At 55.8% G+C, this 24,304-nt stretch overlaps 2 protein-coding genes across 7 annotated transcripts; one reads left to right on the top strand and one right to left on the bottom strand.

Moving 5' to 3' along the window:
• Nucleotides 1-21: 21 nt before the first annotated feature.
• On the top strand, nucleotides 22-8,174 carry STX10 (syntaxin 10). 4 transcript variants are annotated; one of them, XM_032465493.1, is made up of 8 exons: nucleotides 22-180; nucleotides 421-590; nucleotides 746-840; nucleotides 916-978; nucleotides 1,952-2,059; nucleotides 2,154-2,256; nucleotides 2,358-2,452; nucleotides 8,056-8,174. In XM_032465493.1, the coding sequence occupies exons 1-7, from the start codon at nucleotides 146-148 to the stop codon at nucleotides 2,444-2,446; spliced, it is 663 nt and encodes a 220-aa protein (XP_032321384.1). In that variant the 5' UTR covers nucleotides 22-145; the 3' UTR covers nucleotides 2,447-2,452; nucleotides 8,056-8,174. The 4 variants fall into 4 exon arrangements, with proteins under 4 accessions (XP_032321384.1, XP_006175431.1, XP_006175432.1 ...); XM_006175369.3 differs by lacking the exon at nucleotides 8,056-8,174 and adding an exon at nucleotides 2,549-2,942 and having other exon boundaries at nucleotides 2,154-2,260; XM_006175370.3 differs by lacking the exon at nucleotides 8,056-8,174 and adding an exon at nucleotides 2,549-2,942.
• NACC1 (nucleus accumbens associated 1) lies at nucleotides 4,671-24,297 on the bottom strand. 3 transcript variants are annotated; one of them, XM_032465490.1, is made up of 6 exons: nucleotides 24,183-24,297; nucleotides 9,256-10,233; nucleotides 8,995-9,168; nucleotides 8,335-8,440; nucleotides 8,132-8,229; nucleotides 4,671-7,614 (listed from the first exon to the last, which is right to left on the bottom strand). In XM_032465490.1, the coding sequence occupies exons 2-6, from the start codon at nucleotides 10,220-10,222 to the stop codon at nucleotides 7,352-7,354; spliced, it is 1,608 nt and encodes a 535-aa protein (XP_032321381.1). In that variant the 5' UTR covers nucleotides 10,223-10,233; nucleotides 24,183-24,297; the 3' UTR covers nucleotides 4,671-7,351. The 3 variants fall into 3 exon arrangements, with proteins under 3 accessions (XP_032321381.1, XP_032321379.1, XP_032321382.1); XM_032465488.1 differs by lacking the exon at nucleotides 24,183-24,297 and adding an exon at nucleotides 22,472-22,695; XM_032465491.1 differs by lacking the exon at nucleotides 24,183-24,297 and adding an exon at nucleotides 12,476-12,491 and having other exon boundaries at nucleotides 9,256-10,122.
• Between the last annotated feature and the right edge of the window lie 7 nt (nucleotides 24,298-24,304).

Raw genomic sequence — 24,304 nt, forward strand, 5'->3', positions numbered from 1 at the left:
TCCCCCTGGCGGACCCGCTCTCGATGGTGGTACGGGTCACGTGACGGGGGCGGGGTGACAGCGCATTCTGCACGGCTTGGAGGGAACCAGCTTCCGAGGCCGATAGGGGAGGGGGCTCGGCCTTGGACAAGTTGGGGGGCGTGACATGTCTCTCGAAGATCCGTTTTTTGTAGTCCGAGGGTGAGTGACAGCGATTGGGGAGGTCAGAGAGTGTTCTGTCCCCCTGCCAGCCAGTGCCTGGGTGCCAGCCGGAGCGTGCCAGGCATTCTGGGCATCCCCGTAGGGATCGCCCCTTGGCCGTGTGGGAGGGATACACATGGGGATATGAGGGTCTCCTGAGCCCCCACCTCATTTGGGGGCGCAGAGGTGGGCAGGATGATCGCATGCCTTTAGCCGCGCCCGCTGTGTCCCTGCCTGCAGCGAGGTGCAGAAGGCGGTGAATACGGCCCGCGGTCTGTACCAGCGGTGGTGCGAGCTCCTGCAGGAGGGCGCGGCAGTCGGACGCGAGGAGCTGGACTGGACGACCAATGAGCTGCGGAATGGCCTGCGCAGCATCGAGTGGGACCTCGAGGACCTGGAGGAGACCATCGATATCCTGGGGGGGGTGGGGGTTGGAAGGCGGCATGGGAGAGCTCATTGCAGTGGCAGGGGTGGGGAGGCTGGACACCTACGAGGTGTTGAGGGCTTTGAGGCAGAGGAGGGCGTCATATTTGGCTCTGGTCTTGACTCTTGACTCGCGGCTTACGCATAGTGGAAGCCAACCCAAGCAAGTTCAAACTCCCAGCCGGAGACCTGCAGGAGAGAAAAGTGTTTGTGGAGAGGATGCGGGAAGCAGTCCAGGTGAAGAGAGTTTCCAATGGCTTGAGTGTGGGGAAGGTGGGTATCTTTACTCTCTGATGCTGTCCTCACCCCTAGGAAATGAAGGACCATATGGTCAGCCCCGCAGCCATAGCCTTCATCGAGAGGAATAATAGAGAGGTAAGGCATCCTGACCCACTATCCTCAGTCTCGCGGGTCACCCTCCCCCTTGAGTGTGTGCCTGACCCCCCTGTATGTGTTCAGCTGTCTCGTTCTGTGTGTATGTCTGTCGCTTTTGTGTCAACATCCATCTTCTCTGTGTGCAGTTGTCTCCATGCTGTCTGCCTGCTTGCACTTTCTGGATGTGTACACCTGAGTTCTCTCTCTCTGTATCATCTCTTCTGCCTTCTCCTGTGGGTCTGTACTGATTTCCTCTGTGTGTGTGTGTTTGTGTGTGGTGGCCTCGCTCCATTTTTTGCTTTCTGTGTTACTGTTTCCAGGATATATGCTTACCTTTTTCCTCTGTGGATGCACTTGACCTATCTGAGCCTGAACTTGGCCTCTAAGTGGATCCCCGTTCCCCGTCTGTTTTTGTGCATACACACCATTTCTCTCTGTGAGGGGTGCTTGCCCCATGCGTGTGCCCACTCTGCCCCCTGCTGCCTCTGTTTGTACACCTGTTCCCTCCATTTTGTGTGTTTATTCTTTGCATGTTGTGAAACACCAGCCTTATCCTATAAACCCACATAGGGTCTGGGAGGGTTGGAGGCTGAGGCCTGCACCAGCTTGGAGTCCTGTAGCAGGGGCCACATGCCTTCCAGATGTGCTGCTTTGGGGATTAAAATTCAATTCTTAAATACATGTGTTTATATGATAATAAATTTTCTCCAGGGATTCATTCGTTCAATCCTCATTCATGCCAACCCCAGGAAACAGGGATTATAGCTCTCCCCATTTTACAGACAAGGAGACTGAGGCACAGGCAGGTCAAGTGATATGGCCTTGGGGTCACCTTGCTGGTAAGTGATGGCTCGAGGCACCCAGGCCATCCCACTCCAGAGACTGCCTTCCTGACTAACCACTGTCTAGATTTGCCACAAACCTTGTCTGTCTTTGCTTTGACTCACTGAGCCTGTGGTCTGGGCCCCTGCAGATGTTGACGAGCAAGCCAGCCACCCTGAAGTCATCTAGTGACTTGTTGGACGCCAGTGTGGTCTCTGCCACCTCTCGCTACATTGAAGAGCAGCAGGCCACGCAGCAGGTTTGTGTGGGAGGCTGAAGGCCCTGGACTGGAAGCCCTGGGCTACAGCTCAGGGCTCCCTGCTGACAGCAGTATCCACCTCTACAATCTGCAGCTGATCATGGACCAACAGGATCACCAGCTGGAAATGGTGTCTGGGAGCATCCAGGTTCTGAAACACATGTCTGGCTGCGTCAGGGAGGAGCTGGATGAGCAGGGCATGTGAGGCCAGGACCCTGGGGGTGGGCCAGGAGCCCTCGGCCAGCTGCACTGGCGTGCACAGACTCTTCAGGGGCTGATGCCATCCTGATCTCGGCAGTATGCTGGATGCCTTTGCTCATGAGATGGACCACACCCAGTCTCGGATGGATGGGGTTCTCAGGAAGATGGCCAAAGTATCCCACATGACCAGTGGTGAGTCTGCTGGGGGAGGTGATTCGGCAATGGGCAGAGGGGTGCTGTTGGGGGTGCTGCCTCCCCTCTGTGAACTCTTGACACTTTTGCCCCCAGACTGCCGACAGTGGTGTGCCATTGTGGTGCTGCTGGGGGTGCTTCTCCTGGTCCTCATCCTGTTCTTCTCTCTCTGATCCTGGTCCTCCCCAGGGAGCTGGTGCCTTGAGCTGGGGGAGCCAGCAGGGCCCTGCCCCCTGGGAGGAGGGGGGTCATGCCTGGGGAGCTGTCCCAAGGTTCTTATTCAGAGCCAGTAGGACCCTCAGGGCCTTGGGCTGGAGCCCCCACCACTGGTCCTGTCTGAAGTGCACTTAGAGGGTGGTGGAGAACCTTTGGGGAACCTCAAACACACCCTGCCCTGTTTCTACTTCCAGTGCCCCAAAGCCATCTATTTGCCCCTGTGCCTTCTACACATGCCAACTTGGAAATAAAATCCTAGCCTTTGTTATATATATTTGTATCATACAGTTTGTTGATCTGAACTTGAGGCTGCACCTGAATGGGAACTCCTATTCTAAGCCTCCTGAGGCCCAAGTGCGCATATGTGCACGTGTATGTTAGGGATTTCAATGGTCCACAACTGGTGTGGAAGACTATTCTGGTTTATCTGTTGGTTTTCATGATGGATATTTTTATTAGTATTGAAAATTCCAAACCCTGATTCTTCCTTGAGCTTTTGAAGTTCAGCCTAAACATCTTTTGCTTGTTCTGTGTCTAAGATAGGTAAATCCCCTTAGCTGGGGAGATGAACAGTCACTTCTGAGGGGCCTCTGAATACCTCGGGACTCCTTTGTTCACCTGGTCACTTCCATCCCTCTGTGACGCATCACTCTAACAAGGGAGTGTTTGTAAATTTAAGGGCTTTGCTATAAAGCCTTCGTGAGTACAAAATGATTCCTATAAGCAGAGTAAACTTGTTAAGTGATGTGAACCTTAGTTTATTGTATAAGATGTTTCCATCCTGAGTATTATGTAATCAGGCATCAGAACCACCCTTCTCAGTCGCTCATTTACATATTGTCAAGTGCTGTGGGTTACAGGGGTGTCTGTCATTCCATTAGGCTGATTTGTCAAAAAGAACCAAATAGGTACAGATTCCTCTTTTTTTAAAATGCAAAACCACTAATACTGTGGTTCAGGTTGTCTTGATCCACTCTATGCTTGGTTCTAAGTCTTCTAAGGGGTTACAAGATGTGCTTCTGGGGATCAGAGTGTGTTTCCATCTACCTGGGTTTACCTACGTGTTAAGACAGATTTCCTATTACTTGAGGTGACCCTGGACCAGTCACCTCTGGATTGTTGTTGATGCCTGTTGGCTCCCCCAAAACCCTATTTTCTGTCAGCTGATGCTGGGCTTCAGGACTCCAGAGGGTTGGTCTTAGTGGAACATACCCTGGTCACCCTGTGAATTGAAGCGTCACGCAATCATCTCCCCCATACATCATGGGCTGGACTGGGCAGAGACAACACCTCCTATTCCATCTCCCAGCAATTATCTTTTGATTTGATGGGATCCCTAGGTTCGGTCAGTAGTCTTCCCACACTACTTGAGACATATATGAGTCAATGGGCCCCAAAGGTGCTTTGTGTCTTTTTGATTTGTTGATAGAACCTTTTTCCATTAGTACCCTCAGGACCCTACACCTCTTCCAGGTGTTTTAAACCACTGGCTAAATTTAGACTTGCCATCCCAACTTTAGTGTTCCTTCTGACGTGTGGATGCACTAGCTTGGGAAGGGGTGAGGGCTGTGGGTTTGTGGTTCAGGACGTGTTTCTGGGGCTGGGGGTGTCAAGCAAGTGGGTCTGTAACACAGCCAATTCAAAGGAGCTGATGCCCTTCTAGCTTTGGTGGAGCTCCTGTAGGATGTCCATGCAGGATTTAGGGCTTACATATGATGAACAGCCTGGGGCAGGTGTTGGGTTTGTACACAGTGGGGTAACCTGGAAGGAAGTGGATGCTGTCAGCAGTCTGGGTCTGAAGCTTAGTTTCCCCATCTAAAAAGGGCCATGTTGCTCTTCTCAGGCTGATGTTCTGAGCACACCCTGAGCAGGGCCCCTGCCAACGTGAAGCCCTGGAAAACAGGGGTGTTGCTCTGTGGAAAGAGGGGAGCCCTGGTGTGCAGCGGGTGTCCCTTCCTGGGCCCACCACCCAGCACCCCCAGTGAGCCGCTTGCGCCAGGGCTGTTACAAAGGCGTTTAGTTTATTCTCCTCAGTATCACTGATATTCTCATGGTTCACATTTCCCAGTGCGGCTCCTCTTCTTACAGTAGTTAATGTGCAATCTCACTTACGGGCCCGGGGAGGGGGGCTCGGCCCAGGGCAGGGAGGGCGTTGGCACTCCACGCGGACAGGGCGGGCCATCTGTCCTGCGTGAAAGAGGTGCGGGTGAATGGGCGGCCGGGGGAGGCGGAGGGGGGCCCCCCACAGTCAGTTTTTGCGTTGGTCAATGATTCTCCACTCATGCTCCTTCCTGGCTGCCCGGGGTGGGGGGTCCATGCAGCTCAGGGTCGGGCAGGGCGGGGAAGGGAGAAGGAAAAGCAGCAGGCCGCCCAGGAGCAGGGAGGGCAGGGTGGGAGGGGCGCAGGGGTGGCTCCTGGGGTAAGGCACAACCCTGTCTTTGGCTCTCCTGGTGAGGAGTTTCCTCCCCTGCACCCCTGCCCAGCTCCTCTCTCCACCCCTTACCCCCCCAAACCCCCCTACACACAGTCCCGGGAGCCAGGGGCACCTCCTGGGGTTCCTGAAATGAGAAGGCTCTGCCACCCAACCCAGTGCTGCAGGAGCTTGGAGAAGGAATAGGGGCGAGCCCCACCCGAGGACAAGGCAGGGAGGGGCTGAGCAGGGGCCTGCCCAGGACAAGGGGGTGGGGAGGGAGAAGACCCCAGTCCCAGAGAGCTGGCCCCCGCTAAGGCCTGGAAGGAGGGGAGCGCCTGGGGACTCCTGCTTCCTTTTGGGGTCTGGCTGGTGCCCCAGCCCACCCCTGGGCCTCAGTTGGCCCGGCGGCTTGCCAAGTGACCAGGATATTGTGCTTTGGGATCGATGCTGGGGTGGGGTGTCAAGGCCAGGATGAGGGGCAGGGGAGGTGCGACTAAGGTGCTTGTGCTTTAGCTGGGGGTGTCCACTCCCCCCACACACTCGGGGCGGCTGAGGGCTAGGTGCCGGGGCCAGGAAAGCAGAGTGATACTCGCCACCCCTGCAACAAGTAGATGTCAGGAAGGACCCAGGCAAGGGCTCCTGGGTAAGGGGGGGAGGCCTCCAAGTCAGATTCCAAGGGTCCAGCTGGCCCCTACTCCACCTCCCATAATCCCCCTGCCTCTAGAAAGAGAGAGAGAGAGGCTGCTGGGAGCAGTGGGCTGGTCAGACTAGGGAGGAGACAGAAGACAAGGGCTAGAGACAAAAATGTGAAATTGCTAAGAAATGACGCCCTGTGTGTGTGGTGGGGGGGGGGGGAGGTAAAAAACAGAATCCTTCGAGTTCACAAATAAAATTCAAAAAAAACAAAACCACTCGTGGAGCTGGGAGAGGCTAGGAAGAGAGGAATGGTAAAAGAAAAAAATTCTGCAAACAATCGCTAACAATGGAAGTGGGCTTGGCCCTGCCAGGAACTGGGCTCAGCCAACTGACCAAAATCAGGGATGCCCTTCCAATGTAGCTCCGTGGGGGAGGCATCGGGGTGAGGGGGAGCTGGCCAGACCCACAGGAGCCCAGGCAGAGAGGGGGTTGGGACCCCACCTTGGAAACGCAAGCCCACACTCCATATGCATGTGCACATTCAGCCTGTCCCCGGCCCCCTACCCCATCTTGTCTTCCACGGCCCCAGGGACCGAAGGGAACATCAGATACGGTCCCGTTGGTTTGAAAAATAAAAGGAATCTTATACTTCAATATTTCATTAGCTAAAAAAATGTTTTAAAAAGTATGTACAGGGGGTGGGGGCTGGGAGCCCTGCCATGGGGGCGGGGTGGGGGTGGGGAAGGGAGGGAAAGGCAGCAGCCCCCCCTCCCCCAGCCTGCTCCCCTGGGTTCCACCCCTGGTCCTACTGTCTCTTATATCTTCATTTGTTTAAAAGCAAAACTTCTACACAAGCACGCGCGCACACACACACATGCACACCCACACGCTTCTGCAAGCCCCGGAAACCTCTCCTTCTATCCTCAGAGACCCTCCGTCTGCCCTCAAGGGCCCCCTCACTCAGGACCTGCCCCTCTGGCTAAGCACAGGGTGGAGGAAGAGAAGGGCGCTGGGCCTGCCACCGCCCACCACCTTAGGTCAGTCATGGAAATTCTCTGAGCCTCAGTTTCCTCAGCTGTAAAACGGGCAGTCCTCACAGCCTCGCCTACCCCAGCCCCCAGGCGCAGGGACAGGCGAGGGAGACAGGAAGGCGCTTTTGGAAACGTGGAAGCACTGGGAGGTGGTGGTGGGAGGGGTCCTGAGAACCCCGGGCCCCCGCGAGTCCCAAGGGGCTGCGGTGGGGGGCGGAGGCTGAGGGATGCTCCTGCTGGGTGGCCCAGGGCCTGAGAAAGGGGACCTCCCAAGCCCCCCAGGCCGGCCCCTCCCTGTCCCTGGCCTGGTGAGTGGGGAGACAACTGCTAGGGGTTAGGAGAGGGAGAGCAAGAGCTCCCTGACTGTGCACGAGTGTGTGCTGGAGAAGGCAACGCAGACCTCGCACCACCTGCCATCCTCTCCCAGCCCGATCCCCGATCGGATTGGGGTCAGGGGGTGGGACAGGGGAGGCAGAGGGGCTGGGAGCATGCAGCGCCCCCCGCGGGTCCTGGGGAAGGGCAGACAGTAGCTCGTGACCAAGATGGTGGGAGGGTGTGACAGGAGGGGGAGTGTGACGGCCCCGTGGGAGGGTCCGGTGGGGGTTACTGGAGGGCCTCCTCGGCTGAGGGGCCAGCCTCGCCGTCATGGCTGGCTGTCTCGAAGCCGTGTTCCACACCCATCATGTCCGGCTCTATCTTGCCCGTGTAGCTGATGAAGGTGGTGTAGGCGTCACCCTCGGCCATGAGTGGCTTGACCTTGGGGATCCAGCTCTTACGCACAACGCGGCGGGCATTGGTGCACATGTCGGCCGCGATGGCATTCATCTCGCTCTCCTTGAAGTTGGGAGCAAAGTTCTGGCAGTAGTCTGTGTGGGCAGAATGGGGAGCTCAGGCTGACCGTGGCCTTGGCCTCCTGTCCTCCAGATAGGCACTCAGCCATGCTGTTCCGAAATCTCCCCACCACACACACACACACCCTCAACACCCTTGCATACAGCACACTAAAACACATCCTTGGACCGCAGGTTTGACTGAGCTTGGCCATGAGGTGTGGATTTGATATGAGATGGCCCAGTGGTCTTGAAAAATGTGGGTCATTTGCCAGAATTTAGAAGCTGGGAGAGTCCCCGTGAAAACCCAGACTTCCCTCATGACAACTGGCACATTTTAGACCCTCTCCCAAAGGCTTTGTGGCTTCCCTTCAGTGTACCCCACCCCAAGAAATCTCTCAATCATAGCCCTCTTCCCAACAAGCCTAGGCTGAACCTCAGAATCCTTCTTAACACCTAACTCTACCCATCCATCAGGATCAACACCAGGGAAAAGGACCACCTGCCCGCCCCAGGCCCCCCACCACCCCAACTCAGCAAGCCAGACACTCACACTTGACGGCGTGGAGGACGCGACTATCCAGCGGTTTGCGGCTGGGGTTGTTACTGGAAGAGCGGATACCGGTGCCGCAGCTGTTGGCCAGGGTGTTCCTGTGTGGGGGCCACGAAGAGGGGAGTCAGGCCCGCTGTGGTGGTGGTGGGGGCACAGGGCAGCCCCATTCCCCCCAACCCCCAGGGCTCTGGCGTGGGCCTCACCGGTCAAAGAAGGAGGCCAGGAGGCGCCGCAGCAGGACCTTGTGCCGCGTGCCTGCGCTGACGTGGCAGTTCATGAGCTGTGCCCTTGTGATGTACACGTTGGTGCCTGGAAGTGGGGGGGGCCAGAGAATGGCCAGGGGGCCCAAACCGCCACACCCCCCACATGGCCAGGCCCTGGCCTGGGCCCAACCAAGACCCTCCTTGACAACTCAACCCAAAGTGGCCACATCAGCACTCAGGCAAGGACAGTGACTATGGCGCCACCATGGGGCACCCATGACGGGCTCTTGCTCACACAAACACCAGAGCAGGCAGCAGAGGCTCGCACCCTGGCACCCTGGCTCCAAGGGCCAAATTCTTAACCACTGTGTTAGCTCACCCTCAAACCACGCTATGGAAACACTGATCTACCCCCATGTGGCCAACAGTGCTGCCAACACTTAAACCAACCTCTGGGGTGGCCACCTAGAGGTCAGTCTTTGATTTGTATCAATGCTGAGGGGTGTCAGCTGCCCCAGGACACAGCCGGTGGGCAGCAGGGCTGAGACTGGACCCTGAGTCTGGCTCCTAACCACTATGCCATAGGCTGCTGGCCCAAGAGGACACCGCAGCCCCAGGTGGAGGGAGGAGGAATTCAGAGAGGAAGTGAGGCTGGCCCACCTGTCACCAGCTCCAGCTTCTCAGAGGGGTCACCCTCGTCGTAGAGCTTGGGGTGGCAGCGGTTGCCAATCTGGTTGATGAGCTCAGCCGGAAGAGATGCCAGGTCTTGCCGCACCCGGATGCGATTCCGGGACTCAGGGGCCACCTGCTCAGGGAGGGCTTCCACCTTCTCAGCTGGAGACGGGAGAGAGTGGCATGCTGGGGATGGGGGCAGCAGGAGAGTAGTGGGACCAGGCTTGGGGGCCGAGGGGGGTGCCTCACCGGTCTGGCCGACGTTCATCATGCTGTACATGGTGTACATGTTGCAGATCTGCCGGTACTGCTCATCTGTGCCCTCCTCGCCCGCGTCCTCCTCCTCATCCTCCTCGTTGTGGTAGGAGCCGGGGCTGTCGCTGGTGTAGGCGCTGGAGGTGCCAGGGCTGGTCCGCTCAGATGTGCTGGGCCCACTCACCACTCCCCCGGCTGCCGCCGCCGCCGCCACCGCTGCTGCCCCTCCAGTCGGTTGCCCAGCCCCGGCCCCTGCAGCCACCCCAGTGGGCTGTGCCGCTGCTGCCACCACCGGGGCCTGCTGGGACTGCCGGTTGGTGGCCAGGTCCGGCGTGGAGAACTTGGCCATCTTGCGGCTGCCGTTGCCACCACTGCCACCCCCAGCCTCCTTCTGGCCACTGTCCCACAGCCGCTTGGCCACGGGTGTGCACTGCACAGAGTCCGACTCCTGCTGCTCTGTCTTGACACGCGACACAAGGGGCAGTGGGGTGCCACAGGCCGGCCAGCTAGACGTCTGCGCCACAGGGCTCTGGGGCTCGGATGAGGGGGCCTCCTCGGCGTGCAGGCCCTGGGAGTCGCAGCTGGGGGAGCTCACCTTGAGGAAGAACTCTGTGCCTTTCTCCATGATCTCCTGGATCTGCAGGAAGCCGGCCGTATACATGAGCAGGAACTGGTCACCCATGTTCATGCTCAGCCGGCCCGTGTAACAGAAGCTGAGGATCTGCTGGAAGGACTGGGGCTGCACGGCCGCCGGCAGCTCCACCACGGCGCTCCGGCTGCTGTTGAACAGGTCCCGGAAGTAGGAGCTGCTGGCAGCCAGCACGGCCCGGTGGGCCTTGAAGGCATGGCCCTTGACCACCACTGACACGTCACAGTACAGGCCCTGCAGCCGCTGCTCGTTGAGGCACTCCAGGATGCTGTTGCCGAAGTTCGGGATCTCCATCTGCAGGGTCTGGGCCATGGCGGCGGCGGCTGCATGGGGGACAGGGAGAGATGGAGGGGCGGGTCAGACGGCAGACTCAGCTGGCCGCAGAGAGACACATGGGAGCACGGACATCCATGTGGTGGGGTTTGCCATGGCGGTAAGACTTACAAGAGCCACCTACTCCTGTTCCCATCCTGGCCTTGCCTGTGACAGACTGTCAAACCAGCTAAGTCAGCAATAGGCCAGGCTGGCTGCATGCTGTCCCTTGCAGAAAGGAGGGCAAGGGCATACTTACATAGTGCTTGAATATTACATGAGTTAGCACAGTGAGCACCCTGGGAGCATTCACCATCACTAGTACTACACAAACAGGTTAATGCTGAACGGCATGGACAAAAACACTGAGAAGCCAGAGTCATCCGACTTTTCATGCTGTTTTTGCAGTACTGAGCACAAGACCCTCAATCACCATTTGCTGAATGAATGAATGACCACCCAAGAAACCCTGAAACAGCATGAACATCACGAGTCATCAGGAAAATGCAAATCCAAACCACAATGAGACACCATTTCACACCCACTAGGCTGGCAAGAATAAAAAAGATCAGTATTGGTGAGGGTGAGAAATGAACTAGAATCCTCCTACACTGCTGGTGGGAATGTAAAATGGTGCAGCTGCTGTGGAAAACAGTTCCTCAAATGGTTAAACATAAAGTTACCATATGACCTGGTGATTCCACTTCTAGGAATTACACTTGACAAATGAAAACACATCCACCCAGAAACCTGTACATGAATGTTTGCTGCAGCACTACTGATAATAAGCAAAAGATGAAAATAACCCATATGTTCATCCACGGATGAATGGATAAACAAAAGGTGGTCCACCCACACAATGGAATACTACTCAGCCATTAAAAGGGACGAGCTACTGGTACATGCTACAGCTTGGATAAACCTTAAACACATGCTAAATGCAAGAAGCCAGACAAAAGGACCAAATATTATATGATCCCATTTATATGAAATGTTCAGAACAGGCAAATCCAGACACAGAAAGCAGATTAGTGGTTGCCAGGGGCTGAGGGGCTGGGAGGATTGGGAGTGTGAGCAAACGGGTGCAGGGTTCTTGCCCTAACGAAAAATGTTCTGAAACTGTGGTGATGGATGCACATCTCTGAAAATACTAAAAACTACTGAACTTGTACACTTTAAATGGGTGAACTGCATGGTATGCATCTCAATAAAGCTGTTGAAAGGAGAGATCGTAAGACTAATGTCCTCTGGGCAGAAGTGCAAATGAGACTTGCCATGTACACTCTTAAGGGTCTTTTAAATTTAGAACCTGGTGAATGTATTGCTTATTTACAGAAATAAACAGTATTTTAAAATAAATAAAATGTGTGAAACCACACCACAAAGATTTAATTCATGCAAATTTAACCCTGAAGTGCTTGAGGGGTGAGTGGAGAAAGAAATGTGAATTTAAGGAACTGCCTGAGCCCCTGCTCAGGGAGTCCACCCCCTGCCTGACCTATGAGGTACCACCTGGGGGGCCCTGGCAACTCTCAATTGTGTGAACTTCTGCATCCGAGCCTATTCCATCAGTGCACATTCATACCCAGGAGGAAGAACTGGTCAGGTGAGAATGGCATGTTCCATACTCTGCAGGTAATAATCATAAAACGGCTTTGAGGGAAGATAGGGCTTTACAAGTGCCCCCACTGGTAAAAGTGAGTCCTCTGCAATTCTACAGGTGTAGAGGGCAATGACCCTGAATGGGCAGGGTAGGGAGAAGAAGAGGGCCTGAGCAGAGAGTCAGGCTGGCAAGAAGAAAGAGAAAGGAGAAGAGTATGTGCAAAGGCCCCCAGGCAGGAACTAACTAGAGCCCCCTGTTATTCTCTCACTCCCATGTTAGCTCTAATGCTTCTTTCAGTTTTTCATTCCTTAGCAAATCCATTCTAAGCTGCCTCTGTGGGCTGAGCAGTGGGGATGCAGTGAAGACTTGGACCCTACCTGGTAACACAGGTTCATTCAGAAAGGGCTGCCTGCAGGAACAGAAAAGGCCATGTACCCATGGGCTCAGAGGTGCACACTGGGGCCAAGGTAAGTCCTGGCTCCAGAACTGACTCGCTTCAGGGTCCAGAAACTCCAAACCTCTGCTTTTTCATTTGGAATAAACACTGATAATGCCAACCTGATTCTGCAAACTCAACCTGTACTCACTGAGCTGCTCCCTGTGGGAGACCCTGAGGGAGACGCAGCCCCTGTCCCTCCCAGCAGGCAGACTATCAGAAGAGCTGACGTGTGACCTGCAGGAGCTCCCTGAATCCTCTTAGCAAGCCTATGGGGCTGATTTCATACTCCCAGTTCTCAACTGGGAAAACTGAGACCATGTGGAAGTTAAGGCCTATCCTGAGGTCATACACGAGTAAGCAGTAGGGGATAAGATTCAAACCCTGTCTGGGCACTGAAACCCATGATTTCCCTTGGCTGTACCCTCCTCCTCCTCATCAAAATCATTGTCACCACCACGGAAAACAAAAAGGCAATCAGAAGTGGGAGGCAGAGCCAGGGAAACACTAATTAGAAGGCAGCATACACCTCCCAGGAGATCAAACTAAAGGCTGCACAGGCTGGGAGATGAGCCTCTGAATGAGGTGAGAGAAACTGAGGTACCAAGAGGAGGCAAAGGATGGAGCCCAGAGCTGCCAAACCGAAACCCCTCGGGGCTGTGGGGCCCAAGTGACCAGGGACAAAGCAGCCAAGGAAGCGGCTGGCTGGCCTCTAGTCCTTGAGGGGGTGCTCTAGACCCTGGGCTTGGAAGGCTCACACCCCAAGGGGGAGGACCAAGGCAAGACAGGCATGCAGTGGAGCTAGAGCCCCTCAGACCTGCGTTCTGATGCTGTGGGACCCCAGGTCAGCCCCTCAATTCTCTGCCTCAGTTTGTTCAAATGGGGAGGAATTCATCCAACCCGGATGGACTGCAAGGTACTGGAGACACAGCCCTAAAGAGGACTGGCTGTGTTCACATGGGGATCACTGTCTAGTGGGAAGACACAGGACTGATTATAGTTGGGGTGAGTATGTCACCAAGTGGCTGATCTTGGGGAGGGAGGGGTAAAGACAGGGAGATGGAGAGAGCAACCAACAGTTGTGGGCAGGAAGGAGCCAGGTGCAGTCTGGAGATGCCCAAGGAGGCCTGAGTGGCTGGAGGGCAGCACAGGGTGTGGGACAGGCAGGGCCCTGGCCTGGTGAGGATGAACATCTGAGAGTGGACAATGGGAAGCTGGAGCAAGAGAGAATGGGGCTTAGACCAGCCCTAGGACACTTCCCGGCACCAGAGGCAGGGTTGAGAGCAGGGACAGAGACAGACTGGCAGAGTGGTCGGACCCAGGAGCGAGCCTCTATGGGGAGCCAGGGCATCATTTTAAAAGTAGTAATATACAGGTACTCCTCCAAGGAGACTGTCAACTCCAGGAGGGCAGGTGTTCTGGCAGATTGGATCATGATGAGCTGAACAGAGGTAGATGATCAATAAATATTTGTAAACATGTTAAATAGTGTAGAGAGAGTGCCAAGGCGGGAATAGATGACTCCAGTCTGGGACATGGCAGCTGGAAGTGGGGGTGGTGTTGGAGGAGGGGGACAGAGGGCCAAGGAGGTGCAAATACGGAGGTGCATGCTTCTGGGGCTACAGAAGGCATTCCGAGGGGTCATCCCAAGTGCACTCAGAGTGCTGGGCACTGCTGCATGCATTTTCCAAGGGCTACATAAGTGCTCACAGCACTCCCCAGTGAGGGCTAGGATCACCCCACTTTATGGGTGGGTACCAAAGCACTGCCTGAACCATCCCAAGCTGCTGGACTTCAGGGCCTGACTCCTTCACTGGGAATTGGCACAGGATGGCTTTGTGGGGAGTGCTCAGCAGTGGGGGCACTGAGGTCCTCAGGATAACGGGAGGGAACAGAGATGCAGGGAGTGGGGTGCCAAGGGTGAGAGCCAACCTGACATTGAGGCTGGGATCCTCAGCCCTCGTGAACCCCATGGAGCCTGAGCACCCAGTATCCAGGGCTTTGAAGCCTTCCACCAATTGGTTGGGGCAGGGGAAGCACACAACTTGTGCAAAGTGGTGATACAATCAGTGCGCAGGAACCCCCCTACAGTGATGGGGAGTAGGGTGGTAGGCCTGCCTCACTGCCCCTGCAAGTAGGACAGGGTAGGGAGAGGATGCGGTTGGAAGAGACCACTGGAGACCCCAGAGACCCACCCTGGGCTGCCCTCCCTCTTGTGGCCCATTCCAGTCTGCAGGACTCAGAAGGAACCACGGCCCGTGGTCTGGTGCGCAGCCCCTCTCCTACCCCAGCCCCGAGGGAGGAGCTGTGGAACCACGATTTGGCTCCCAGGAGAAACGGGTCTAACGCAACTGCTGCCTGGCCTGGGTCACCTGCTGGTTGGGAACTGGGAGAACAAGAGCCAGGGGTCAGGCTCTCTAAGCCACCCAATGACTCCGCCCCCACCCACACTGCACAGTTCCCCTCAGCCAGACCTTTGCCCAAGCCGTGCACCTTCCTGGGGTGCCCTTCTTCTCCTGCTGCCCATGTCTTCCTCCTCCACCCTCAGCTACCCCCTGCTCTGAGAACTCTCCAGACTAGAGAAGAGGCCCTCTTCTGCACTCCTCCTACCCCCAGCCCTGGCACCATTATGCTTACCTCCAAGAACACTAAATACCACTTGCCTATAAACTCCCCAAGGGCAGAAAACCATATTTGAATTCTCTCTTCTCACAACTTGGCACGTCAGCCTGCGCATCTTCTGGGGTCCCCAGATCCCCTCAGAGGGGAGGGGCGGCCTTCAGTCCCACACAAGGCCAATGGGACCCTTCCAGCATCACTGTGCCCAGCCCTGGACAACAGTGGGTTTCCCAGCGAGACGCAAGGGCACGACACGCGGTTTCCATGACCACTCAACAGTCACTCAACAAATATTTGCCAAGTGCCTGCCTGGGGCAGGCCACAACTAATACAAGGCCCTGCCTCCAGATCTCATGGTCCAGAAAGAGACATGACCATTCATCCAGGGTCACACAGATCAGTGAGGTGCAGGTCTGGGCCTCTGACCTCATCCAGAAGAGAGCACTGGAGCTGAGGTCTAGGGGGCACAAGGGGGTAGAGGTGAGGGGAGATCTGACGAGGTAGTGGTAGGCTCACAGCACAGGGAAGGTGTGCGGAGCCCGGAGAGAGACGCAGGCACAGCCCTTCCAAAAAGTGAAGGAAAAGTAAAGGCTGACTCTGGGCTCAGTTCTCAGCATGCTTCTCTCCTCCAGGGGATCACACCCAGTCTGGGGGCTCTGCCACAGACTGAACTGTGTGCCCCTCAACTCATGTTAAAGTCCTCATCCCCTGTGTGGCTGTATTTGGAGACGGGGTCCTATTTGAAGGTAATTAAGATTAAATGAGGTCACAAAAAGTGGGGCCCTAATCCAACAGAACTCCTTATCCTTGTAAGAGGGAGAGATTTCTCTTTCTCTCTCCAAACACACACACTGAGGAAAGGCCATGTGAGCACACTAGAACCCAACCAGAACCTGACCACACTGGCACCTGGGACTTCCAGCCCCCAGAACTGTGAGAAAATAAATGTTTGTTGTTTAAGCCGCCCAGTCCACGGTATTTTGTTATGGTGGCCCAAGCCAACTAAGACAGGCTCGAAACACCATCTACTCACCCAACTCCCTCACAGAGCCCCTGGCCTGGACCTTCCCACGGAGGCCAGACTTGCACACACCCCAGATGCAACCTGATGTGCCGGCTGCTGAGCTCCTCCTGCCCTGCCCTGCCCCGCCCCCACCTCCTTGCTTCCAGACCCTCGGTTTCACACCCCCGACTCCCTCAAAACTAGTTCTTACCACCTGGGCCCCTACGATGTGCATGGGGGCCCTGCATTGTAGACCAGCCTGCTCTCGGCTCTCCTAAAATGCAGGCCCCAAGACAGTCACAGCTCTTCTACCCTCCTGGTCACTTATCTCAAATTTCCAAAGGCAGAGCCCTTCCTGATCCCAATTCCTCCAACTGCTTCTCTTGCTTGATTCTTCCACCATCTACCCATTAGATAGGCCTTTGGCTATGTGTCCACTCTACCCGGGCAGGGCATCTGCCTGTCTGATTCACACTGCTGTGTCCCCTGCCCCTAACAACTGGACGGACACACAGTCGCTGTTTGCGGAATGAATGGAATGAATGAAGAATTATTTCCATTACTTCCAATCGAACTCCCCTTTCAGTCACATTGTGACAAGAACAGAGAAACTCGGAAGAGGTCTCTGAGGCTGGGCAAGGGAGCCACCTGCACCGTGGTAGGGGGCTGCTGGGGCCCAAGTGAAGGGTGCTGGGCAGACAGGCACCCTCCTCCAGCAGCCGCGCGATGTCGGTGGCCCACAGTCAGGGTCCCACTTGGGGCTCAACATAAGTGTGGTGGGTGGAGGGCTGGAAACAGAATTTTTTGTGTGGAAGTGCAATTCCTGGGAGTTGAAACTGCCAGCTCTTTGTGAAGGGAGCTGTGAGTTCCCCAGCCAGCAGAGGCTGGGGGACAGACTTGTGCCTCACCAGGGACCGTCCTTCCAGCTGACTTTCCAGGGAAGTGGTGAGCGGCCCACTGACATGTAAGCCATTTAAGGGAACCCACCAACTCCAAGTGTAAGAAGGACCAAAGGCCCCTGGAGAACCCCACAACTCTTCACTCAGCTCAGCAACACGGCTGGGGGCAGGAAAGCGGCACACTCCCAGGCTGCTCAGGGTGTGTTCCTGGCCCAAAGCCATTCGGACCCTCCATAGGGGCCGGAGTGGAAGGCAGATTAGGCAAACAAGCTACTGAGGAGCAAGGCAACACCTGGCTGTACAGATCTTTTTTTTTTTTTTTAAAGCATTCACATTTGATTCATCTTTTTCTCTGAAAAGCTTCCCTTAACTCCACAGTGGTGATAGGATTAGCAGCTAGCTGGCACTCACATTGCCCCTACTGTGCACCAGCACCTGGTGAGGGTGCAATTATTCTTCTCACCAGTTTCTGAGGAAGACAGGCGTCTTCCTGCCATTTCATGGATGAGGAGAGCGAGGCCCGGGATCACATCCAGGCCACCTGGCTCCTGCCCAAGAATCAGGAGGTAACGGCGGCTGAGGCTTCCTGACTGTGGCTGGCCCAGGCCGAGCTCGTCCTCTGCAGCCACCACAGCAAGACCCATTTCATGACTGGGAAAACTGGGACTCAGAGAAGCCAGAGCCGAGAAGGGAAGCCATGACAGGCTGAGGCCAGAGTTGGGGTCTGCTGCCCACCTGGGGCCCCGATCTGAGGGTCCTGGGTGCTGCTCTTTCTGCTCCCCTTCAGGAGGCCTTCTGCCTTCGCCCAGCCTCCCCCAGCTATTCTCCACTCTCCCCTCACTGCCACCTCCGGGAATGAGCAGTCTAGGCTGCTGCCTTTCTTCCCTCCTCCCACTCTCTCCTAGCAGTCCCTGGCAATCTGGCCTCCGCCTGCAGCAGCTCCTTAGAGAACTCAGCCAAGCTCCACCCCCTGTCCCAACTCTGACCACAAGCCCACCTTTCTGAGTTACATCACATTCCCGGTGTGCCTTCAGACCCAAAGGACATGGGGGCAGGGGCAGCTGCACAAAGAGTGGTGGGAACACCAAGTGCAAAGGCCCTGAGGTGACATGGGTGAGGCTAACACAAAGGAGGCTGGTGGGGCAGGCAACTACTGGGATGTGGTTGTTGAGATGTGCTTGGAGACCATGCAGGGCCTTGAAAGAATTAGAATCTTGTAATTAGGTTTGATCATCTCCTACTTGTTTAGAATTATGCTTCCTTTCCTCTACACCCCTAGAAAACATTTCTCTATAGTAGCACTCAGCCCCCCACCCGATCAGTCCTTCCCAACTAGAAAATGGGCTAATAGCAGCAGCCACCTCTTAAAGCTGTTTTAAGGATTAAACCACCAGGTAACACAGGCAGGTTGGTGCTTACTTTGTGGTGGGTGTCCAGCTGCTATTATTAGTCATGTCCCCTTCTGTCCATCCCCCTGGCCCCTTGTAGGACTGTCAACTCCCAGACAGCAGTGAAGGCATCTTAGACCTCTCACCATCTCCCAGAGCCTAATGCAATTTCATGAGGTATCAGGTGGTACTTAGTGAGGGCTCCCCTCGTGCCTTCACCCCATCATCCCATGCACCAGCCTCTCATGTAGCCCTCAAGATAACCATGCAGCTGGGAGCCCCAACTGCAGTGCCACTGCCACTGAGGCCAGATGGTCCTCTGTGGTGGTGGCTGCTCTGTACAGTATATGATACTGAGCAGCATCCCTGGCCTCTACTCCCCAGCCCTGGCTGTGACAACTAAAAATGTCTCCAAGTGTCCCCTGAGGGGGGCAGAATCACTTCTAGTTGAGAACCACTGTGGGGCAGGTACGCCTGCTTGTTCCCACTTATCAGATGAGCAAACTGAGGTGCAAAGGTCACAACCTTTGCCCAGGGTCTCATGGCTGAGAAGTGGGTGCTAATCGTGGAATCTGACTCTGCACTACACCATGCTTGCTCCCTTTACCTACCCTCTGCTTAATTCACTCACCATCCTCACAAAGGACCCTCGGGTCTCTAAGGATGCAGAGACCTTCACCAAGGAGACAGCAAAAGATAGATGGGGCAATGACCACAACCAGACACTGGACACAACATGACAGTCACTGGCTCAGTCTCGCCTCACAGCCTCTGTGGCTCAGAAAGCTCTCCAGGGGGAGAGAGAGGGATGATACCTTCCGCCATGGGGACCCAGGAGTAGAGGCTGGGATGTGGGCCTGCGTGCTCGTGCTAGGTATGGGCTTAAATGAGTTAAAAATGTGTGAAGGTGCTCAGAGCAACCTGGCAGCCAGGGAAGGGATCGAGGGTGACAAGAGGGAGGGAGGACCCAAAAGAAGGAGCAGAGGCTGGTGCAAATGCCGCCTCCATGTCTTCAAGGCCAGCTCACCATCTCCTCAAAGGCAGCAAGCCCTACCTGAACCTGGCAGGCCACCTCTATCATGGGCTCTGGCAATGACACGGATGAACCAGCTCAGATCTTGTTGCACCAACTCCCAACCCTCTCTAAACCTCCTGACTTCAACAATGGGTCCTGCCAAGACCAATCAAAACTCATCTGCTCCCAGCCCTGATGAAGAACTGTTGGGGCGCCCCACTGCCTGGCTGGGGCACCAGATTTTTTTTTTTTTCCAAAGGCCCAGAATGCAGGCCAAGAGGTCTGGACTTACATCTGTGGATGATGAAGGGTCCAGGAGACCCTGAGATCAGGTGCTTCTTTTCTGCGTACGGCACTAAGCGTCTCTGTCTCCACACTAGGGTCACCCTTCACTCCTTCCCTCATGAAGACAAGATGTTTAGAGCACTTAGCAGGAGCTTGGCACATGCTCAATAAAGGCTTTCAATGTGCTGTCCTGTCTGCCTAGAACATTCGCCCCTCCCTGCCCCAGCTCCCCCCAGCTGGCTGATTTCATATTATTCAGAGCTCAGCTCTCCTGGAAGCCTTCCCTGACCACCCAATCAAAAGCACTCCACCCACCCCAGCACTATGGCTTCACCTTGTTTTACTACATTCATGAACGTAAGGATATCAGAGATGATGGTGATCGTTTGTTTGTCTGAGGTCGGTCACATTCACTAGAATACAAGTTGCTGAGAGCAGCTCTAGGGTCTGGTATTCAGGGCTGCTCCTCATGCCCCAGTAGGGAGTTGGCACCCACGTGAAATAAAACCATCCCAAGGGTCCCTTTACTTGTTGCTGTTGCCTGCCAGCCTCTTTTGGCCTCCTCCATTTCTGCGCACCCGAAATCCTCACAGAAAAGCAATCATTAAGAGTGCTTTCTCCAGCTCCAGGCACAAGCTCGGACCCAGCACCCCCTTCTCTGCCATCTGACACAGCAGCCAACTCCCACCAGTCTCTGCCCCCGTTCCAGCTGTATGACTATAGGTGGCCACCCCTGGCCTCAGTACCCAGCCCAGAGCCCCACTGAGGCCCTCTTCTGAGCACCCAACCAGGCAGGGGGAAGGCTTCTTTACATGGGGCTGCTGGCCCAGTTTCTACCCCTCCCTGAACCCGGAGGCCAGTCAAAGAGGGGAGGGGGGCCCAGCCCAGGTGGGGACATTTCTAGGAACTATGGGGAGACTGGGGAGAGGAGAGGAAGGAGGTGACAACCCATCATTAAACCCAGATCTGGCTGATACCACTCAACCCAGCAGTTTGTGGCTCCTGTCTCAGGTGCTGAGGATCCCAAGTTAACATTCCCAGGGCACACTAGTAACAGCCTTGCAATTAGCCCAGAGAGAAGGAACAAGAGCAGGGGTGGTCTGACCAGGGACCAAAGTGAGGCAAATACAAACCGGGAAAAAAAGCAAAATCCAGCTTCAGAGCCAGGCCCCATCCTCATAACCACTTCCCTCTGCCAGCCGACAGCTCCGTGATCCTGTCCCCCTAGCTCCCAAAAAGAGAACAGGGGATGACCTGGCTTCTGGGAAAGGAGCTTCCATTGATGTGGCTACCTGAGACACCAGGAGAACTCTATTCACAAGGGTACTGACCTCCCCCTTCGGATGGGCAAGAGGAAAGTCCTGGGCAGAGAATTCCCACCAGGGAATCCAGAACAGCAGGGCACTCTTCCAGTCACGCCCCTCAAAGGCCAGCTCAGGGGGGCTGTGGGTTGGGGCTGAGGGTCAGTCAATCCCAGGCTGCCACTATCTAGTTGTGTTACCTAGAGCAGGCCACCCAGAGCCTCGGCTTCCTCTGCTGTACCATGGAGAAGGCCTAAGCTGACCTGGTGGTGGTGAGCAATCAATGAGCTCATCTGACCAGCAAGCTCAGCACAGGGCCTGGCCCAGGAAGAGCCCCCCAGAGGAAGAGCCCTGGGACTGGTAGCACCAAAGGCCTGGGTCAGGGTGTATTTTCTTGGTTTGATCCCCTTCTTGGTGACCTGCCTTCACCCCATCAGGAGCCTCCAAGACACAGTGAACAGAGCTTTATATGCTCACCTCCCAGTAACTCACCTCCGGAGAGCTGGTGTCTGAAAAGCTGTGAGGTCCCAACCTCTAGGCTTCAGCCTCAAGGCTCTGGTCACAAAAAATGGGGAAAGAATCTAGGACTCTAAGATACTCAGATAACGGGGGCTGGGCTGCCTCCCTGCAGATATATGGGGTGGGAATGGGCAACCGGGTGGTAAACAAGATGCCAGAGCTAGGTGTTTCAGACTATTTCCCAAGCTGCCCACACAAACACCCACCTGGCCGGCAAGCACCTTGGAACAGACGGCAGATGCTTGCCCAAAGGGTAGGTGAGGACCCAGAGCCTGAAAGGCAGGGATGAAGTCTGGAAAAGGGGAAACCCCTCAGGTTTGGCCCCAAGCTAACACCTAGCCAGGGAAGGCAGGCGCATCTTGGCATGAACAATTTGAGCACACGAGTTTCTCCGGACCTGCTCCCACATCCCCACTAGTCGACCCAGCCCAAAGGCTTTGCCTCCCCCTTTACCCAAAGCTCCTACAGTAGTTCCTCAACCTACCTGATCGTCCCCGTATCTGGCCCTCCTTCCCCAATCTCTCGGAGCCCGAACCTCAGGTGACCCCTGCAAACGTCTCCGGGATCTCCTAACCGCCCCCACCCGAACTAACTCCGCCCACACCCACCCTGCCCCACTTCCTGGGCTTCTCCTCAGCCGCCCCTAGGCCTGTAACCTGACCCACCTCCTCCAGCGCCCCGACAGTACCTGCAAGCCCGGCCCCTCCCCACCCTCCCCCCCTCGGGGCCATTTCCCTCCGGCCGCGCCGCTCTCCCCTCCTCCCCCCTTCGGCCGGCCCAAAGCCCGACTCCTCCTCTCCCTCCCCCTCCGGCCTCCTCGGGCGCCTCCTCACTTTTCCTCCCCGGGCCCTTCCTCCAACTTTCCAGGGCCCCGGCACCTGCCCCGGCCCGGCCCGGCCTCGCGCGCGTCTCGCCGGGAATGAGAGGAGGAGGTCTGGGCCCAATCCCGACGTCCCAAAGCCCCGCGGCCCGGCCCGGGGCCCAACGCTCAAGGCCGCTCGCGGGGGCCGGGACTCCTCGCACTCGCCGGCCGGGGCACAGAGCATGCTGCCGGCCAGGTTCCTCCCCGGTCGGAGGCGGCCCCTATGTCCTCCCCCTTCAGCCCTTAGCCGGACCTCCGATGCCCTCCGCCCGCCCCGGTGAGACGAGGCCGGAACCTGGCCTGGAGTGGGCCGCCTCACCTGCGCCGTGGCCGCGCTCTGGGGGCTCCCGGCGGGCTCCGCAGCGGCGGCTGAGGCCGGGCCTGGGCCCGGGGCGCGCCCCCCTGCGCCGGGGCCTCGGCCTCCGCCTCCGCGGCCTCCGCGGCCTCCGCCTCAGCAGCAGCGGCAGCCGCGGCGGCCATTCATTGTGGGCCAGGCCGCCCCAGCCGAGCGCCGAGCGAGCGCAAGGCGCGCGGCCGCCGCCGCCATCAGGCCGAAGGAGGAGCGGCCGTGGCCCCACCCACGCACCGCCCCAGGTGCCCGCCCCCGAGGCTAGGCCAGCCGAGCGCCGAGCGCGCGCCTTCTTCCCTCTTCTCCCTCCGCCGCTCGAACTCCCAGCCGGGACCTCAACTCTGCTGGAAAGTTCGAATCCCAATCCCGCCAACTTCTAGTTCCGAGATCTGAAGCAAGTCGCTCTGCCTTTTGGAACTTTAATTTCCTGTAGAAACGCAAACAATAATGTCTCCTTTTTATGCTAGGCACTGGTTAAAGTTCTTTACCGGATTATCTCGTTTAAACTTCACAGTAACACTTTTAGGTAGTGTGAAGGAAAATACTGCAACCATATCAGTAAACAAAGAATGCTGAAACCAAGTCATCAGCAGCTGCCGCCATCCCCCAGTGGGGTCGGGCCTACAGCCCAGCCTCTGCAGCCACTCACAATGGTGCCCTCTGAGCGGACTCAGAATAAGAAAGGACAGGATACTGGCCCTAGATAGCTAGGTGCTTGTCAAAGGAATGAATTCAGTGGGCCCAAATGTTCCTCCCATTCATATAAAAGCACTAAATTTTTTAACTTGAGATGCCTGGTTTTCTTTAGACAACAAGTAATCTTTTATTGTTCCAACTACCTGGTCTTTGTTGTAAAGCTCCTAGATATCCTAGCTCCTCCCCTACCTCTTGGGAGCAGTCCCTCAGAGCGATCTGAGAGGCTGTCATCCCGTCTAGAGTCCTCCCGCCAAATAAAACAACTCTAAACTTCTAGGCTGCGCATTTATTTCAGTCGACAGTAGGAATTATTTTACACACACACATACACACACACACACTTTATAGAAAATAAGAACGAGAAGCACAGAGAGATGAAGAAACCTGCTCAAGATCACACAGCAAAGAAGTGGTGGGTGCCAGGATTCAAACCCAGGCTCAAGAAGAGACAATAAGTTACTACGTTTATGATGTTTATGCGATGGCAGATTCCATTTTAAGCATTTTACCTGCACTAACTTGTTTAATTCTCATAACATCCCAATAACGAAAGTTAAAAAGTTTTGCCCATTTTGCAAATGGGGAAACGTCAGCAGAGAGCTCCGTTAAGAACAAGTAGCAAGGCGAGCTGGAACCCAGGCAGTACAGACCACCATGCTCTCCTTTTCCACGCCAGTTAGAACCTACCGAGGATTTACTATATGAGTGGGCCTACTTTGCACATTTGCCAGGCATTCTGTCATTTAATCTTTGCTCTATCTTGGAAGCTAAGATTCTTATTTAACAGGTAAGGAAAATGAGGCCCAGAGGCTTAAGTAACTTTCCAAGAGCATGTGGTAGGGCTGGGATTCAAACTCAGTAATTCTCACTTCAGAGCCTGAGTTGTTCCTGCAGGGTGCCCTGAATAATGTGTTTACAGAACCCGGCACACAGGAAACGATCAATAGGTGATTTCTCCGCTTACCGCCCCTTTTTTGAGTCTCACCTTCCTCATCCGTGAAATGGGGCTAGTGACGTGTCCCCTTCCAGGGGAGCCGCAGTGATTAAGGCCACCACACAACACGTTCAGGGCTTTCATACATTTTGATCCCAGCCGCCCACTGTAGG

This window comes from Camelus ferus, chromosome 22, assembly GCF_009834535.1.
Source record: "Camelus ferus isolate YT-003-E chromosome 22, BCGSAC_Cfer_1.0, whole genome shotgun sequence".
Classification (NCBI taxonomy): Eukaryota; Metazoa; Chordata; class Mammalia; order Artiodactyla; family Camelidae; genus Camelus; species Camelus ferus.